Below are 14,600 nucleotides of genomic sequence, written 5' to 3' on the forward strand. Positions count from 1 at the left end.
GTAAGGATTAACTAAACAAATGATAAATAAAAGTATGTTTGTGTATAAGTATTGTCCCTTATGCATTACTAAACCTTTCATCCGATCGCTATGTAACTTTGCTTAGTATATGAGAATACGCCAAGGGAGGTTTCTGTGGAAAAAAATTCAATTTCACAGGTGCGGCGCCTCGGCAGGGTGCGGTTTGTCGCCCCTGGTTATCTGGTGAGCGCTATAGCCTCTACGTTCGGTTAGAACAGTGCGATAGACTATGGATAAGATGGATATTATAGTCTTTCACCAACATTAATGTTTGCAATGTACATTAAAGGAGATCTACATTATTTATATGTCAGACATTCTTCCTGTGGTATCATTTTTAGAACTGTGATTGAGATTTTAGTACATGTTACTTTCTATTAAAGCTACTCAAAGGGAACTCGACATTAAATACATTATGAATTTAAACTAACTAACGGTCTAGAATTACTGTTATGAAAATTACTCGTGGATAAAAAACCTTTGATGAAAGCCCCGCAATGGGCAATGCCACTAAGGCATTCATTTGGAATTAGTGATCGAAAGATAGGCCTAGTTCTGATTCATCAATTAAAATGTATAAAAACACATCAACACTACCTTATCTGATCTCGGTCGTAGACTGTGCAAACTTTGTCGTCTCGTACCAAACACGTCGCATCAATGACAGTCCCAAAAATATTTGGGGAGGGGATGGCAACTGCATGAGAAATAGATTTGGTGAGTGGGCAATTAAAATACAAATATACAATGATGGGTGGATGGCAACTACATGACAAACAAATTTGTTTACTAATCGTTACAAATGTGCCATTAGATTACTTGTGTTATATTCCGAGTTGCCATCCCACGGAGTGTTATATAAGAATATTCGAGAAAGTTTAGGGGAGATTACTCCCGGTTTATTTAATTTACTTATGTTATATAAATTATAAAGACACTGTTTTTTACTTTACCCATACTATACAAATTATCAAATTATGTGCCTGATGTGTTTTGTGATTTACCTATGTTATAAAAAAACATAAAGAAACTCATAGCAAAAGCCCTGTCCCTTGGGTCAACCATTCTAAATAGAGAAAAAACAAAGTTGTTAATTTACAAAGTAAACATAAGGTAATGAAAAGGTTGTAGTAAAATCAACTGTTAATTTACAAAGTAAACATAAGGTAATGAAAAGGTTGTATTAAAAAAACAATTGTTAATTTACAAAGTAAACATAAGGTAATGAAAAGGTTGTATTAAAAAACAATTGTTAATTTACAAAGTAAACATAAGGTAATGAAAAGGTTGTATTAAAAAACAATTGTTAATTTACAAAGTAAACATAAGGTAATGAAAAGGTTGTATTAAAAAAAACACCTGTTAATTCACAAAGTAAACATTTATTAAGGTAATGAAAAGGTAGTATTAGAAAAAAAAACTATTAATTTACAAATTAAACATAAGGTTATGAAAGGGTTGTTTTAAAAAACAACGTTTAGAGTTTAGATTGATTAGGTCTACACACTATAGACCTAATATTAATTGATTTTAAGGTTTCGCGTTTTTACATCTACTTATTTGTTTAGTAAATGTTTTGTTATTATTTTAATAGTTTTATAGTAATGACTATTGAATATTTAGTTGAAATAGTTGTGTATTCCTAAAGAATATCTATAGGCCTACAACGGAACCTTTCATTCAAATGCTACCTAATACAGCAGAACTAACCTCAGTAGTAGCAGTTGTCTTGGGATCTGTGACACACCGTCAAAAAATTTTTGGGCTCCCTGAATGGCAATGTAGACGATAAAATTTGTTTGGCAATCTGATGGACACAGACCTGGCACTGCCGTCCTCCCGGTGGTGTTCAGGGCGCAGTCGGTAAACATCTGGTGATGTATCACAAAATCAGTCGGTAAACATCTGTTGATGTATCACAAAATCAGTCGGTAAACATCTGTTGATGTATCACAAAATCAGTCGGTAAACATCTGTTGATGTATCACAAAATCAGTCGGTAAACATCTGTTGATGTATCACAAAATCAGTCGGTAAACATCTGTTGATGTATCACAAAATCAGTCGGTAAACATCTGGTGATGTATCACAAAATCAGTCGGTAAACATCTGTTGATGTATCACAAAATCAGTCGGTAAACATCTGATGATGTATCACAAAATCAGTCGGTAAACATCTGATGATGTATCAGTGCTCGATCACGTCGATGTTTGTTGACTTGGTAAAATACAAATACAATGGGTTTCAAACTATACGATTCACGTCGAAAGGTAATTTAAATGGCAAGCTTCGGTAGTTAAATTTAGTAGTTAGCTTATATGGTTACCTTGGGTGTTTAGTATGTAAGTTGTTAGCTCATGTTATGATAGATTATAAATATCTATCATGGTGTCTCCACCTCTCCCCCCTTCTTGCTACCCCACAGGTAACGGTACACACCTGGACCTGAGTCCAGCGGTATTGTAAGGCTGACCGGGCCTCAACCTCGGACTGCGGTCACGAGGGCGGAGCCTGAGTCATGTGACCTGTAGTGTAGGGACCCCACAGTCCGGTCACTCTACCTTCTCCCCTCTTCGGAGGTACACGTTTTTTTTGGTGCTAAGGCACTAGCCATTATAAAATTATACTTATTTTGGTGCTACGGCACTTGTTCTCCACGGAGAAATTAAACGTACGTGTTGGCAACGTGTGTAGAGGATTGTGTGGCTTCATTTGAAGGTACTTGACACTTACCTTTATTAACTGTACTGCTATAAATTAATCAATATGTATGAAATGTGTCTAAAACAATGTTTGAACGAAAAAAGATATATTTTTTTAGTAATGTTTATGGTAGGCCTTGTGTAAGGCTAATGTAAATGTATTATCTTTGTAACAATAGTAAAATGGTATGTCACACAGATGTTAGGAAGTTTGTCAAATGTATTTTACATCCAACCAGCTTGGGGCTAAAGAGACGCTACAGAGGTCTGTGTGTGAGCAAGTGTGACCACGCCGCCCTGAAGACCAGACTCCCATTTCAGGCTGACTTAAGTTAAAACGTTGCTCTTTTAACCTTCATGCATTAAAAGTTAAATGATTGTTAATTATTGACTCATAATTTTAAACACTTTCACCGAGCCAAATATTGGCAAGCAGTCAATAATAATAACATAACATTAATAAACACAATATTAACCATTAAGGGACCTCTTGTCCAAGGAGACAAACCCTAGACCAAACAAGTCATTCTGTAGCTGCGGCTAAATTCGGATCCTAATGTGGAATTCCGACTATGCGGCCTTAGATTCTTTTTTGTATGCTAATAAGTCAACGACTCATCTTTTTAGATAATATAGCCATCATCGAATCCCTTTAGATAATCTAGCAATCATCTAATCCCTTTAGATAATCTAGCCATCATCTAATCCCTTTAGATAATCTAGCCATCATCTAATCCCTTTAGATAATCTAGCCATCATCTAATCCCTTTAGATAATCTAGCCATCATCTAATCCCTTTAGATAATCTAGCCATCATCTAATCCCTTTAGATAATCTAGCCATCCTCTAATCCCTTTAGATAATCTAGCCATCCTCTAATCTCTTTAGATAATCTAAACCTACCTTTCCGACAACACTGCGACAGCCGGCATAACACGGTGACAGGTAGCTGTTGCCATCGTCTGCACAAACCAGCAGCTGTTTCTTTCCATCGCAGTCACAGCCATCCGTCAGATTTACAGCTAGACCACTAGAACAAACATCACAGCTATCCGTCAGATTTACAGCTAGACCACTAGAACAAACATCACAGCTATCCGTCAGATTTACAGCTAGACCACTAGAACAAACATCACAGCCATTCGTCAGATTTACAGCTAGACCACTAGAACAAACATCACAGCTATCCGTCAGATTTACAGCTAGACCACTAGAACAAACTTCACAGCCATTCGTCAGATTTACAGCTAGACCACTAGAACAAACTTCACAGCCATCCGTCAGATTTACAGCTAGACCACTAGAACAAACATCACAGCTATCCGTCAGATTTACAGCTAGACCACTAGAACAGGGGTCTCCAAACTTTTCAGCCCGAGGGCCGCATTTACTATCAAATAACAGTTCGGGGGCCAGAGTTTCTTTAAGCCCCCCCCCCCCTTCCCCGAAGAACATCTACCACCCCTCCCCCAACGAAATATAATTTATGTAGAATATATACAAATTTCAAGTGTCCACCCCCGCACCCCCCACCCCCACCCGAGGTCCACATTTGCTCTCAAATTGCTCTTCACGTATTTCATTCTTGAAAATGTTTGTTCACACTGGTTCGAAAATTTGAAAGGTACTTTGATGCAGAAGTTTTAATATTAGGAAAGTCTTCCTTGTGCAAAAACGTATGAAAACCCACCTGCCCTTCTTTGAACGTGTCTCTAAGGAAGTCATTTTCTTGCAATTCAATTCAATTACTTCCAGCGGCAGTTCATCTTTGCAACTGGCCACACTTGTTACAAATGGGCTTTGAAACAGTCTCACTTCTTCTGCCTATGAATCCAAGTAAGAAAACCACTACTGGAACTGCAGCTGGAGGTCTTTGCTGATCTCGCATGCAAATGACGTGGGGAACTCAGTGGTTGTTTCAGCCGTAAAGACCTTGCACTGCTGAAAGTGTGTCAAGTAGTTAGCCTGTACTTGTTCCAAAAACATGACAAGTTTGTATCTAAAGGCCATTATGTAGATGTATAGATCAGAAACGGGATTTCACTCTGTTGCCGTTTTAGGTTCAGAAAATTTAAATGACTAGTTATGTCTGCAGTAGAGGCCGATTTCTATACCCACTCTTCATCAGACAAAAATGGCTGTGACTTGACTTTACTATCAGGAAGTCACCTATTTCTTTTCTTTGATACTCTGCTCAGAATTTTCTCGCAAAATTAGCAATCTTACTGATTTGAAATATGGTAAATCTTGCGTTTTTGTGTTTGTCTCTGAACTATTTATGGTTAGATATCCTCTCCGGTAACAGTGTCATACATTATGTAGGGAAGCCAGCTCTTGTGTTATGTTCATGTCTTCATCCACACCTCTAATGAACACAAGCAGTTGAGAGGTGGAACAGTTGTCCAGCGACTCATCACTTGCAATTGAAAAATGGCTGAACTTCCTTGAATTTTTCGGTATTAGAGTCACTATGTTTTCACCAATGTCTGCAACACAAAGCTACATTTTCAAATAGTTTTGAATTTTCTGTGCAAAGCTCCTCAGCCACCTACAACAAACAACGGGACTTAGTTTGGAGACCCCTGCACTAGAACAAACGTGTAAGGGGCTGGGGAGTTATTTAATTATTTCTTTATTACAAAAAGGTGAATGTCACTTTTTTTGTTCCTTTGGGGCTTGTTGTGGTTTTTATGGCACTGATATGATTTTGATTTTAAAATGGTTTATAGCCTGGTTATTGTGTCTTGTTTATATTTTGATGTTATTATTTATGCAAACTTTGTTTTAGAGTGTGGCTCCACTTTGCTTTATTTTCTGAATGTAAGTTATTGTTGTATTAGGGACTATTTCCTTGTGCGTAGTATTGGTTTTTAGTGCGTGAATGTGGTGTGTGGACAGGGGTCCGAAATTGTGTGTTTTGTTCCATTAAGTCTGTTTTGTTTTGTTTAGTCGTGTTTTGTCCCGTTGAGTTTTGTTTAGTCGTGCTTTGTGTATTCTGTAGTTTTTCATCTTTTTTATTTTGATTGGTTCCATGTAATACATTTTATTAAATTGTTAAAGTTTTTTTGTTTTTTAATTTAGACTAAGGTTAGGTTATTAACCAGTCTGGGTTTAGCCGGGCTTGAACTGACCGGACAGTAATAGATAAGCCAGGGAAGGGTAGATATATTTTAGTTACCCCCCCCCCCCCTAGCAGGGCTTACAAATTGGTAGCACGAGTGGGGTCAGTGCTTTAGTCTAGGTAAATTTTTGTTTTTTTGCTAGGGCTAGGTGTAGCTTAGTTAAATTTTTGTTCTTGATAGGCCCTTTTTGGATAGGCCCCTGTTTAGTTTTTGTTTAGTGTAGGAATTGTTTGTTGTTTAAAACACCCAATTCGGACGAGATGGCGGAGGCGGCACCAACCATCATCATCGTTCCACCCAGGGAGATCCTCATCAGGAAGTTTCATGGGGACAGCCATGGCTATGAGGTGGACCGATTCATCAAAGAGGTCCAGTCGTTCTGGAGGGCCAGGAGAGATCTCTCAGCAGAAGAGAGGAAGACCTTCTCTGGCAGTACCTGGGGGAAGCGGTGAGAGAGGAGCTGAGCTGCAGGGGTGATGACCTGCAGCATGACCCAGAAGCCACCCTCAGGCTCCTCCGAGAGGTGTATGGCGAAAAGAGGAGCGTTTCACAGCTCATGGCCCAGTTTCAGATGGTTGTACAGGGCCAACACGAGTCGGTGAGGGCCTACTCACACCGACTGAGCAGGGCCTTCAAGACCCTTGTTGCAAGACAGGGCACCCTGCAGGTCCCTCAGACGAATGCTGAGTTCCTAAGGGACCAGTTTATGGAAAACCTGAGCCAGTTCTCAGTCAGACGCCACCTGCAAGAGCTTGTTTTCCGGGACCCTAAGATCCCCTTCCTGGCCATACGTGATGCGGCCATCAGATGGGCAGGAGATGAAAACCCTCTTGCAGAACCTGCCTACGTGGCAGCAATAAATGCCAGACCAATTGAAAAATGTTCGTCCAGGTCCAAGCTGGAGGACAAAATCGACAGGCTCACAGAGCAGCTTGCTGCTCTGCTGACCCACGTTACACGGGACACCAGATTGTCCAATGTGCGCCAAGCACCTCGCAAGCGTCCAGAAGTCCAATCAAAGGGCTGCTATAACTGTCACCAGGGGTCACCTCGCCCGTCATTGCCATATGGCAAAGAAATATGAGCCCAAAGTGAATCGAAGTCCCACTGTTGAGAGGTCAGTTCCAGGCAACACCCTAGACAAGCTAGTTGGAAATTGTCCCCCCCCCCTAACAATCTATATTCGAGATGTCCCGGTGGTCGCAGCAATAGACAGTGGCTTCCAGGTCAGCACTGTCACTGAGACATTCTATAAGCAGTGTATGAAGAACATTGTGTTGCGGACAGACACCCACTTAACATTGAGGGCAGCTAATGGGTTGGCCATTCCATATAATGGCTACTTCATGACAGATCTGGTGGTCAACGGAGAGAAGCTGTGTGACAAGGGTTTCCTTGTCATTAAAGATCCAGTGGGAGGCTCCCCGTCACCATGCCTGCTTGGTATGAATGTGCTCCAAGACCTAAAAGCGTTAGCGTCTTTGATCAAGTCACCGAGAGTGGCGCCGAGGACAGGACAGGAAGGCACAACCCATAGTCCCATGGAACGGACCTTGATGCCGGTAGAATGCGTGTCTGCTGTTCAGGCAATTGGAGGACCCAGGGTGGTGCAGTCCCTTGGTCAGCCTTTTCACCCTGGTCCGTCAGTGGTATCAGGCCCAACATCCAGCCTACGTGCCAGCATAACCAGCGTAAGGGTGGACCAACCTGAGGAACCAGAGGCAGTTGTTCCACCTAACCCATCCTTAATTAAGGCACCGGGTGGTGGTGCTGGGGAGTGCCCCCAGACAGAGGCAAGCAAGAAGGACAAGCAGGTCAAAAATGCGCCAGTAGCTGAACTGGCCATGGGCGACTTGGTTCTTCTGAGACATCCCCCACTAGGCAGACGCAAAATGGCTGACCTGGACGGCCCGACAGTTTATGTCGTAGTCGAAGTACCCCCGATCACCGGCGGTGTTTCGCCATAAATAAGAAGGATGGTCCTTCTGGCACCCGCCGGGTGGCCAGCACCTAGATTATATGGGCCTAACAGGGTTCAACCTCCCTCCCCAAGGCATGTAAATTGAATCTCTGGCAGTTCCAGGCTACAATACTGTGTTCTCTTCTTATGTTTGGTATCTGCATTTTTGAGTTTTCAGTGCGTGAATGTGGTGTGTGGACAGAGAGGGACATTCTGCGTGAATGTTGAGGCCTGTGTGTTGAAGTGTTTCTGTACCACATTTATGTGGTGTATGGACGGTGGTCCGAAATTGTGTGTTTTGTTCCATTAAGTCTGTTTTGTTTTGTTTAGTCGTGTTTTGTCCCGTTGAGTTTTGTTTAGTCGTGCTTTGTGTATTCTGTAGTTTTTCATCTTTCTTATTTTGATTGGTTCCATGTAATAAATTTTATTAAATTGTTAAAGTTTTTTTGTTTTGTTATTTAGACTAAGGTTAGGTTATTAACCAGTCTGGGTTTAGCCGGGCTTGAACTGACCGGACAGTAATAGATAAGCCAGGGAAAGGTAGATAGATTTTAGTTATCCCCCTCCCCCCCTCCCTAGCAGGGCTTACAAACGTCACAGCCATCCGTCAGATTTACAGCTCGACCACTAGAACAAACGTCACAAGTGAGAACAATTTTGCACCACACAACACAGGTAAGAATAAGATCATCAACACAATACACAGGTGAGATAAAGATCATCAGCACAATACACAGGTGAGATAAAGATCATCAACACAATACACAGGTGAGATAAATATCATCAGCACAATAAACAGGTTAGATAAAGATCATCAACACAATACACAGGTGAGATAAAGATAATCAACACAATTCACAGGTGAGATAAAGTTCATCAACACAAAACACAGGTGAGATAAAGATCATCAACACAATAAACAGGTGAGATAAAGATCATCAACACAATACACAGGTGAGATAAAGCTCATCAACACAATACACAGGTGAGATAAAGATAATCAGCACAATAAACAGGTGAGATAAAGATCATCAGTACAATTCACAGGTGAGATAAAGAACATCAGCACAATTCACAGGTGAGATAAAGATCATCAACAGATATTGCAAGTAAGATCAGTTTTAGCAACACAGACACTGTCAGTAAGTAAAGTAAAGATTCCCTTTCAAACCTGACGGTCTATGGGGCAAGTGAAGTAGAGTTCACTTGTTTCTGTGACCTCGGCATATGAAGAGATAGTGTGGTCAGCACTATGCCCAGCCGCCTTTACTCTCCCTAACGTGAGTTAGGTACCCATCAGAGTTGGGTGGACTCAGGGACGGTCTACTGACTTGAACCCGGATTCGAACTCGAGACTTACGGGTTAGCAGTCCAGCTCTCTACCGCTAGACCACTCGGTCCCATAGACACTGTCAGAGGCTACCAAAAGACATTTAAGGAGGACAGAATTACAGAAGAAAATCCCAAGCTGTGGAAGAAGTTGTGCTGTGCCAACTCTGGCAAGACTACGAAAGAATTGTGACTGTTGAGGTATATGAAAGAACTTACTACTCTCCAACGTGTCCATACACTATTTGGTTGTCACAGCCAAAGAGGATGCTCAAAGGATTCATGCAAGTCTGTAGCAAGTATGTGGTCAGCATGATCCAAATATAGCCCGTGTTAGTGTGGACTCGGCTGGACAGCCAGGTACTGACTAATGTCCCAGTAATGTGACCAATGGCATCACTGATACCTTCAATACGATATCGTTATCTATATCTACATCTACATCTACATCTACATCTACATCTACATCTACATCTACATCTACATCTACATCTACATCTACATCTACATCTACATCTACATCTACATCTACATCTACATCTACATCTACATCTACATCTCTATCTCTATCTCTATCTCTATCTCTATCTCTATCTCTATCTCTATCTCTATCTCTATCTCTATCTCTATCTCTATCTCTATCTCTATCTCTATCTCTATCTCTATCTCTATCTCTATCTCTATCTCTATCTCTATCGCTATCGCTATCGCTATCGCTATCGCTATCGCTATCGCTATCGCTATCGCTATCGCTATCGCTATCGCTATCGCTATCGCTATCGCTATCGCTATCGCTATCGCTATCGCTATCTCTATCTCTATCTCTATCTCTATACCTCTACCTCTGTCTCTATACCTCTACCTCTGTCTCTATACCTCTACCTCTGTCTCTGTCTCTGTCTCTGTCTCTATCTCTATCTCTATCTCTATCTCTATCTCTATCTCTATCTCTATCTCTATCGATATCTATATCTATATCTATATCTATATCTATATCTATATCTATATCTATATCTATATCTATATCTATATCTATATCTATATCTATATCTATATCTATATCTATATCTATATCTATATCTATATCTATATCTATATCTATATCTATATCTATATCTATATCTATATCTATATCTATATCTATATCTATATCTATATCTATATCTATATCTATATCTATATCTATATCTATATCTATATCTATATCTATATCTATATCTATATCTATATCTATATCTATATCTATATCTATATCTATATCTATATCTATATCTATATCTATATCTATATCTATATCTATATCTATATCTATATCTATATCTATATCTATATCTATATCTATATCTATATCTATATCTATATCTATATCTATATCTATATCTATATCTATATCTATATCTATATCTATATCTATATCTATATCTATATCTATATCTATATCTATATCTATATCTATATCTATATCTATATCTATATCTATATCTATATCTATATCTATATCTATATCTATATCTATATCTATATCTATATCTATATCTATATCTATATCTATATCTATATCTATATCTATATCTATATCTATATCTATATCTATATCTATACCTATACCTATACCTATTTCTATATCTATATCTATATCTATATCTATATCTATATCTATATCTATATCTATATCTATATCTATATCTATATCTATATCTATATCTATATCTATATCTATATCTATATCTATATCTATATCTATATCTATATCTATATCTATATCTATATCTATATCTATATCTATATCTATATCTATATCTATATCTATATCTATATCTATATCTATATCTATATCTATATCTATATCTATATCTATATCTATATCTATATCTATATCTATATCTATATCTATATCTATATCTATATCTATATCTATATCTATATCTATATCTATATCTATATCTATATCTATATCTATATCTATATCTATATCTATATCTATATCTATATCTATATCTATATCTATATCTATATCTATATCTATATCTATATCTATATCTATATCTATATCTATATCTATATCTATATCTATATCTATATCTATATCTATATCTATATCTATATCTATATCTATATCTATATCTATATCTATATCTATATCTATATCTATATCTATATCTATATCTATATCTATATCTATATCTATATCTATATCTATATCTATATCTATATCTATATCTATATCTATATCTATATCTATATCTATATCTATATCTATATCTATATCTATATCTATATCTATATCTATATCTATATCTATATCTATATCTATATCTATATCTATATCTATATCTATTTCTATTTCTATATCTATATCTATACAACCCTCTCTATATATTATTATTTTGTATTTATATATATATATATATATATATATATATATATATATATATATATATATATATATATATATATATATATATATATATATATATATATATATATATATATATATATGAATGAAAGTTTATCTGTCAGTGATTTGACTGTTATTCAATAATGGCGCTGCTAGAAAAAAAGTCCCCCCCCCCTTAAAAAAAAAAACAACAAATCGTTATACTAGCCGCATACACGGTGAATCTTTTTTAAATGTACCAACTTGGGAACAGAAAAAAACTAAACACAAACACTAAAAAACCACAAACAGAACACAAGCACAAACACAACACAAACGAAACGCAAACTCAGCACAAGCACAAAGGAAAACGCAAACACAAATACAAAAGAAAACACAAACACTACACAAACACAATGCACACGCAAAAAAACAACAAACAAAAACACAATCGCAACATGCAAACACAAAAGAAAAAACAAACACAAAAACAATGCAAACACAAATACAAACGCAAAAAACACAAACGAACACGAAAACTCATAACATAAACACATAGTGCTCACAGTCTAGACGGGGTGCTAAATCGCACCCGTTGCGATGAGAGTACAAAATTTGAATGTCATACACAAACTAAGGACAATGAATTTAAAAATAAATTTGATTTGTCGGTTAAAAATAGCGAAGTACGAATAGCCTTCTGAGGGCTATTTGTAGCTAAGTACCAATACACACTCTCTTTTTTAATCCATGCTAATTATAATATTATAACAATAATTTCCTCTTGAACGTCCGCAGAATTTGCATTCAATTTTTTTTATTAGCATAAGCTGTATTTGTTCTTTAGTATGTCATATTTTTATTAATATTTAAAAGAGAAGATATCGCTTTTTAATTTGCTTAGTACAAACTATTTATTTTAGCTTTTTGAGTATCCTTATTAGACTAGTTAAATATGGAATGATAAGCAATGTAAGCGGTGTGAAGATTTGCCTATCTTAATACAGCAGCCCCATGGCGTTAGGGCGTTAGGGCGGTTGTGTGGGCACACCCCAAACCCACGCCCCAATCAACTATAACCCACGCCCCAATCAACTATAATCCAAGAAATATAGCACCGACTTTGTTTACAATAATTTCTATTTAGTAAACAAGGTCACATATCTAAAAATGCACGATTAATAAAACATAAGTAAAACTCTTATTAAAAAATGTCACAGCAACGCGCGCGACGGGTACGGCAGTTAATAGTAAATAAATAAACAAATATACCCAAGTTCAATTATCTTACTAGACAAAATATTGTAATTAAATAATTTTGTGTTTTAACGGCCGTAGGGCCTATGTCCTGTCGGCATTTGTGTGTCTTCATTTTGATTCCGTCAATTAGACATCGGCCTTTTGACCATATTGGCATTTTATCCGTGTCGGCATTTTGTCCGTGTCGGCATTTTGTCCGTGTCGGCATTTTGTCTGGATCCCATTTAATAAAAGCTAAGTTCATATTTTTTGTTAATTAAATATGATAGAGTATTTATGATAGAGTATATATGATAGAGTATATATGATATAGTATATATGATAGAGTATATATGATAGAGTATATATGATAGAATATATATGACAGAGTATATATGATAGCGTATATCTAACGAAATTATAGAATGGGTCATGTTGAAAATCATAGAAGGATACGTCAAGATAAGTCGTTTATTAAAATAATAAAATATGTTATGTTGAAAATGATAGTGTATGTAATATTGAAAATGATAAAATATAGCATGTTGAAAATGGTTGAATATGTCATATTGAACAACAATGTTAAAATGTTTTTGTAACTAGCACGTTAACGTATTCGAATTGAACCTGAGGCATAGGCGACTTCCGACATGGGTACATTGTATTCGTTTGTGATGTACATGTTGCGGAACATGGCAATGCCTTTTGTTGGTATAGAGATGATTGCAATGTCAACTAGAATCAAGATGTAGACTGGACGCTTGACCAGCCGCAACATGGCCGCAGGGAAATCTGGTGGAAAACACACCAACACATTTTAGTTCAAGAGTTAATACGTATAAATACTTTTGTTAAAGGGTTAACACACCAACACAATTTAGTTAAAGAGTTAATACGCATCCATACTTTTGTTAAAGGGTTAACACACCAACACATTTTAGTTCAAGAGTTAATACGTATCCATACTTTTGTTAAAGGGTTAACACACGAACACATTTTAGTTCAAGAGTTAATACGCATCCATACTTTTGTTTAAGAGTTAACACACCAACACATTTTAGTTAAAGAGTTAATACGCATCCATACTTTTGTTAAAGGGTTAAGACACCAACACATTTTAGTTCAAGAGTTAATACGTATCCATACTTTTGTGAAAGGGTTAACACACGAACACATTTTAGTTCAAGAGTTAATACGCATCCATACTTTTGTTAAAGGGTTAACACACCAACACATTTTAGTTAAAGAATTAATACGTACGAGCCGGCCCGCGGCATAACATACGCCGCTATTTAGTTGTTTCTAATTTTCAATAATTCATAATTTGTGAATTAGACAGTACCAACGCTGACACTGAAAATATTTCTTTAAAACACTATAAGTAGCTCGTTAAGGACCATAACCCCCCCCCCCCCTTCCTTCCCCCCCTCCCCCCCCCCCCCTACGTTTAAAATCGTTGGCTCTGCTTGTAAACATTTAGAGTGAACACAGCTCACTAAAACCATGTAGGGGTGGGGAGGTAGGGAGAGCGTTTGCAGCTTGTTTTCTAACGGCTCGAAGAGGAGAATTATATATATAGATAAATACTTTTGTTAAAGGGTTAACACAAGATCACATTTTTGTTCTAGGGTTAACACGTGAAAATATTTAGTCAAGATTTAATTTCTTTTTTCTTCTAAAAAAATTGTAGTTAGGAACAAACATTAAGGAAAACGAACTCTAATACTTAAATACTACCAACACGTGATAAACATACAATATATTGAACACAAACTTAAAATATAAATAATATTTATAATAATGTTGTGCATTGATTATATATTTTTAAATTAATAAAAATGAAAGCCTT

At 36.9% G+C, this 14,600-nt stretch overlaps 1 protein-coding gene across 1 annotated transcript in view; it reads right to left on the reverse strand.

Annotated features, from left to right (window-relative positions):
• Positions 1 to 14,600, reverse strand: part of LOC131941442 (solute carrier organic anion transporter family member 3A1) — a 33,855-nt gene that overhangs the window by 1,207 nt on the left and 18,048 nt on the right. Inside the window, exons 10-15 of the mRNA XM_059300700.1 lie at positions 13,379 to 13,543; positions 9,355 to 9,541; positions 3,628 to 3,754; positions 1,732 to 1,892; positions 1,026 to 1,087; positions 619 to 718 (exon numbers count right to left, since the gene is read on the reverse strand). Coding sequence (XP_059156683.1) covers positions 619 to 718; positions 1,026 to 1,087; positions 1,732 to 1,892; positions 3,628 to 3,754; positions 9,355 to 9,541; positions 13,379 to 13,543 — 802 coding nt within the window. The remainder of the gene's footprint in view (positions 1 to 618; positions 719 to 1,025; positions 1,088 to 1,731; positions 1,893 to 3,627; positions 3,755 to 9,354; positions 9,542 to 13,378; positions 13,544 to 14,600) is intronic.

The sequence above is a fragment of the Physella acuta genome, unplaced genomic scaffold (assembly GCF_028476545.2).
Source record: "Physella acuta isolate Inbredline_101_S28 unplaced genomic scaffold, ASM2847654v3 ptg000362l, whole genome shotgun sequence".
Classification (NCBI taxonomy): Eukaryota; Metazoa; Mollusca; class Gastropoda; family Physidae; genus Physella; species Physella acuta.